Genomic DNA, 5,654 nt, shown 5'->3' on the forward strand with positions numbered 1-5,654 from the left:
AATGCAGATACACTTCCTCCCCAACATAACTAATCCTAAGAAATTGTTGCCAGGAGAGCTGAGTCAGCTGTACAAAGGGAAAGGTTGAGTCAGGGAAGTCCAGGTGAACACTGGAAGCAACACATTCAACAGTTTCCTGCTTGCAAAAAAAAAGCAAGAAGTGCCAAGAAAAGTGGAGAATATATAAAGAAAGAGAGAAAAGGAAAGGAAAAACCAGGTCAGACTAAGTTCAAACCTTTTCTGCCCTCCACTCTCCCACGTAAATATACCCCTGACTCTTAGATCTGTTACTGTCTAGGAGGATGAAACAGAGAAAAATCCTAGTCACACAGAAAATCTTTTCAACCATTTTTCACAGTGGAGGCTGTGCCTCCACTATTTCTTGGTAGACTTGAATTCAGAGGAATATGCTGAGGTCAGTCACTTGCCTCCACTATTCATTCAGCTCCATAGCATTCCCCCTCCTTGAGTAGTCCAATCCCTTTCCTGCAGAAAATGATCTTCCTTGTTGTTCAGAACCCTAGGGGGCAAACATCAAAGGGGAAGAAGTGCTGACGAAGAATAAGACTATCTTCGATTCCATTCATCCACATTTATTGAATGTATAATATGAGCATTATTTTGGGTTCTGGATTTCATTTGGAAAAATGACTCTTTCCTTTCCCACTCTCCCAGCTCACTCTCCCTCCAATCCCCTATTCCAGTAATCTTTGATTATAGGATCAGCACCTACCTAGCTAACACAGAATAATTGATCAGTGTTGACTGAATTAATCTCTAAAAATAATCACAGAAAGTAAAGGGAAGGCCCAAAAAGAAGAAGAAGAAAGGGAGAACAGAGGAAAGAGAGAAAAGAAACAAAGAAATAAGCAGTAAAAGATGGGGGGAGAGAGAAAGGCAGAGAAAAAAATGAGTCAAGGGCACTCAAAGAACAGAGGTGAGAGGATAGGGGAAGAGCACAGGGGAGTTAAAAAGGAGGAAACAGAAGATTCGGCTAACAGAGACAGGGGGAGGGGAGAAAATAAAGACCGATCATGTAACAGAAAACTATGGCTAGGCCTCAGGCTAGGTGTTCAGAGAAGATCATTCAATGCAGTACCATAATGCAAATGACCAGGGATGGAGAAGAGAGCTGGCAATTAAAAATAGTAATAACAACAAAACACTTAAACCATCCTTCAAGAAGGGAAAATTAGTCACAACCTGGTTCTAGTGGCTTTTGGGAGAAGCAAAAGGCCAACATACCACTGGCTCTCCTAGGAATGAGCTGGTAGCCTCACTTGAGGGTAATGAACACACTTTTTGTCTGAAAGAAGAGAATGTATCCTTCTGTTTTTACTAGAGGCAGGAAGTGCCCACTGGGTCAAGAAAAGAAGAGTGCTGCTCTTGCCCCAGTTCATGTTATATCTTAGTCTATATCACCACACCACCTTAACAGCAGAACTCCAAACCTGGGCCCCTATATTTTCCCAGGCTCAGAAAGAGAAATCTGATACATATGGTTCTCCAGGTGAAGCCACAGATAGAATCACTTTAATTGCTTGTGCAGCAGAGACATGAAGTTGGGCAAAGCCCAGGAGGCTTTTTTGATTGCCCTAAAGGCTTAGAGTGAGGTCCAGGAGAAGGACATGGGTAAAGGAGACAGGGCAAACTCAGACCTGGGAACACACTGATGATCAGGACCATGGCAGGGGCTGGAACAGCTCTTTGCTATCTCTTTTCAGGCCAAGGAACAGCAGAAATAGAGAACTTGGAGGGACTGAACATCGGGACCCTATTCTAACACCTCTAATCCCAGGAACAAAACTCAGGGTGGTTGACTCCTAGGACAAAGAGGGATCCTATTTCAGGGTAGAGTGATAAAGAATAGGTAGCTCTTCTTTCTTGGACCATCTCTGTGGAATACCTAAGAGGAGGAGGAGCAAGATGGGTAAGAAGAAGACGAAGTTGAAAAGGAAGAGGAGAAAAAGGATGCATTGCTTCACTCTTCAGAAGTTAACTAGGACTTCTTGTCATTACAGGTTATAACAATGATCTTTTCCATAATAAAAGTTACGTAGCTGCAATGGGGAATAACCTGGCCTGGTTTGGACAACTTGCAGAATGTCAAATCCAAAGGGCGGGAGCTTTTGTGACATTTGCCCCCCTTGAGTTCACAGTCAAAACCAGGGCTGTCACAGACAGATTTGACTACGTCTGGCTCCTCATGGATGAATGTATACTGGGCTATGCAGGTATGGTTGTGCTCCTTCATCTTGTGCGCCATCAAGGTATTGCATTCCCTGGAGACCAGGTCAAGCCTAAGGTAGTCTTCGTTGTCCCGAAAGAGAGTCTCAGCTCTGAGCATCTTGTTCCCAACCTCATCAACACTGGGGATGGTTTCTTCTGGCCAGTAAGGTTGTGCCACGCCTTTGCTGCTGAGCACTAGGGTTTCTGCGGTTCGGGTGCCCACTCTCTCTTCAGTGGCTTCAGCTTTGTCCAGGGAGTCACTGGACCAAAATTCATTCAGTGGCTGGTCACTATCTTCCAGGACTGCTGCAGCCATGCGAAGCCCCAGGCCCAGGCCCATCCCCAGGCCCAGCAGCAGCAGCAGCATCACAAAAAATGTCTGTACTAGAGTAGGCTTCATTTTCCCTGGAGAAGAGGAGGAAGATGGAAGGAGGTAACTCTGACATGAAAATTGGCTCCAATAGAGAACTTAATCTTTCCTAACCTTCATGACATAGCACCTGGAGACTCTTCTCCCTTCACTTACTCCACTCCCTTGGTGGAAGAGATCCTTTCTCTTTCTTTTCCCATTTATCATGCCCCTCACCTACACAGTCTTTCTTGCTGCTATGCCTTTCTTGCTAAGGTATAGCTCTTACAGAGCAGGAAGATGATCAGAAGAAGCATTTCTGAAATTGGGATCAGAAAAGTTGACACCAATTCACTCATAAACAGGAATTAGTTCCAAATAACCAAGAGGAATGGTCAAGAAAACAAGTGCGAGCAGTATCACTCTTTTCTTGAAAGAAATTCTTGTAGAAAGCCTTATTCTCCATAAAGGACTAGAATTACCATTTTAAAACACTCCCTCTATTTTTACCCCAAATTTACTTTTGGGAAGAGATGTGATTCAAGTGGTTGAGCACCTGCTTCCCACATGTGAGATCCCTGGTTCAATCTCTGGTACCTCCTAAAAACAAAAGCAAGACAAACAAGAAAGCAAATGAAAAACCCAACTCGGGGGAGCCAGTGTGGCTCAGTGACTGAGCACCAGCTTCCCACATACAAGGTCTGGGGTTCAATCCCCAAACCCAGTACCTAAAAAAAAAATTACTTTTCTCATTCCATACCTATTACTCTCCTTGTTACCCACTTTTCCCCTATATCAAAAAGAATAGAACAAGTCCCACAGTCTGTTCTCACTCCTAGGGTGAGGGTGGGGGAAGGTTTGACATCCCAGCTTCCTGCTAAAGCTACATCTTTCTTTCTCCTTTCTTTTTCCTTCTTTTTTTCCTTCTTTTTTTCTTTCTTTCAAGAGAAGTTGTGGGTTTACAGAACAATCATGCATAGAATACAGGATTCCTCCCTACCACCCTATTATTAACATCTTGTGTTGTTATGGAACATTTGTTACAATTGATGATAGCACATTTTTATAATTGTACTATTACTATAGTCCATGGTTTAATTTAGGGTGCTGTTTGTGTAGCAGTTCCATGGATTTTTAAAGCATTTTTATTCTATCATATAGTCAAGCTAACATTTCCCCTTTAATCATATTCATAAGGTTGTGCTACCATCATCCCCATCCATTACTAAAACATTTCACTCATTCCCAATAGAAAACCTGTACATTTTCATCTTTAACATCCCATAAATGCTGGATCCCTTCTATTACTAAACTTCTCTTAATGTCTGGGTACTTCCTGCTTATTGGGTTTGTACTCTCAGGAGAGAAAAGGAATGAGAATGAAATCAAAGAAAACCAAACGATTGATCTGCTGTGGTCTCCCTGCTACTAAAAAACCTAATGAGAGCTGTGAGAAGGAGCATATGTCTTTGCACTTGTAGGCCAGAATTATACCCCTATCAGAGAGCCCTTTCCTACCAGAAAAAAAGAAATTGCCTGAAAGAACATTATCGAGATAATTGATAAAATTAAAATACAGTCTATGGATTAGATAAAAGCACTATATCAAAAGTTAATATACTGAATTTGAAAAGTGTGCTCTGATTATTTGAGAATAGCCTTGACCTTAGGAAATGCACCCTGAAATATAAGGGGTAAAGGAGCATGATGCAGGCAACTTACTCTCATATGGTTCAGAAAATGAATTATATGTATGTGTACATGTGAGTTTACAGAGAAATACAAGAAAATGATTTTTTTAATGTGAGGAAAGTCTTTTAACAAATAATTTAGGGGAGCAGATTTAGCTCAAGTGGTTGAGTGCCTGCATGTACGAGGTCCTAGGGTCATTCCTGGCTCCTCCTAAAAAAATAATAAATAAATAATGATAATAATTTATGTGGTACTCAGGAGTTCTTTGCATTGTTCTTGCAGCTTTTCTGTAAAGTTGAAAATACTTTAAAGCCAAAAAACAGTTTTTTTTTAAGAAAAAAACAATCAAAAGAGAGAAACCCTCCCATGTTGCTTCCTGGGGCACCCAACTCCTTTGTGACTTACCTACATACCTAAGTACCTTCAAAGATTCTTGTTTTCTCCCCTTCTCCAAGTTCTTTCCTCCCAGGGTTTCCTCTTCTCTGAACCGTACCTCGGAAGCTGGTCACAGCAAAATGGGTTGTCTCCTGATGGTTCATGTGCTCTTAAACACAGACTGACTTCCTAAGCCCACCTCCCTCCCACTCTCCACACCTGCACGGAATAAACATGCTCGGCCAATTCTCCTTTCTGCTCCCACAAATGCTTTGAAATAAGGCTATTTGGGCACTGAGGCAGATCCAGACATCCAAGACAGGAAATGTTCCCAGACTGGGAAACTGCAGAGGGCTTTGTTTGTACATCAATTGTTCCACTTCTTAGCTACACCCACTCCCCTGAGGCTTACAAACGCCAGACCTTGCCTATAAACTTCAAATCTACTAATTTCCTTCTATTCGCTACTTGTGCTTCCTTTAACCCTTGCCCATTATTTCTAGAATATAAAGATCTTCAGCCTTTATTTGGATCCTGCTCCCCAACGTGGGTATTTTGCTTCTCACTCCTTGAGCTATAGCGTTGATGTGGGCTATGGGTGGAAGGCTCTTTGTCTCTTCAGAAATAACTAAGTTGTTTGACTTGTGGGTGTGGAACGGTAAGAGGCTGCAGTCCTGCCCTTAGGGACGGTGACAGCAGGCTCCAGTCCCAGGAAATGTTTAACAAAGCAAGGGCTATAAACTTTAAGTATTTAGGGGAAATGCAAAAACCAAGGCTTATCTAGAATGTCTGGAGTCCTTGCTAAAAGCTTACTTAAGATGTGGAAGAGATATATGCTAATTGAAGCCTATTGAGAACTGAAACAAAGGGACCATTTGGCCTTTCCTCTCTGTATAAAAGACATTTGAAAATCTTGTTGGGGGCTCGGGATTCAAACTGAAAGCTCCCGAGTCCGGCCGGCCGTCAATAAACCATTTTTTCCTTCTCAAAATCATTCCTGAGTCCTGGC

General features: G+C 42.3%; 1 protein-coding gene across 2 annotated transcripts; it reads right to left on the minus strand.

Moving 5' to 3' along the window:
- Positions 1-577: 577 nt before the first annotated feature.
- Positions 578-5,401, minus strand: RNASE10 (ribonuclease A family member 10 (inactive)). 2 transcript variants are annotated; one of them, XM_004482702.5, is made up of 2 exons: positions 4,684-5,401; positions 578-2,634 (listed from the first exon to the last, which is right to left on the minus strand). In XM_004482702.5, exon 2 carries the CDS (start codon positions 2,627-2,629, stop codon positions 2,000-2,002), a length of 630 nt encoding a protein of 209 aa, XP_004482759.1. In that variant the 5' UTR covers positions 2,630-2,634; positions 4,684-5,401; the 3' UTR covers positions 578-1,999. The 2 variants fall into 2 exon arrangements, with proteins under 2 accessions (XP_004482759.1, XP_004482758.1); XM_004482701.5 differs by having other exon boundaries at positions 4,676-5,401.
- Positions 5,402-5,654: the final 253 nt, after the last annotated feature.

Source organism: Dasypus novemcinctus, chromosome 3 (assembly GCF_030445035.2).
Source record: "Dasypus novemcinctus isolate mDasNov1 chromosome 3, mDasNov1.1.hap2, whole genome shotgun sequence".
Taxonomy (NCBI): domain Eukaryota; kingdom Metazoa; phylum Chordata; class Mammalia; order Cingulata; family Dasypodidae; genus Dasypus; species Dasypus novemcinctus.

Bases quoted from the DNA above. Each gene is read 5' to 3' on its own strand.
- RNASE10 (XM_004482702.5), bottom strand. From the start codon at position 2,629: ATGAAGCCTACTCTAGTACAGACATTTTTTGTGATGCTGCTGCTGCTG.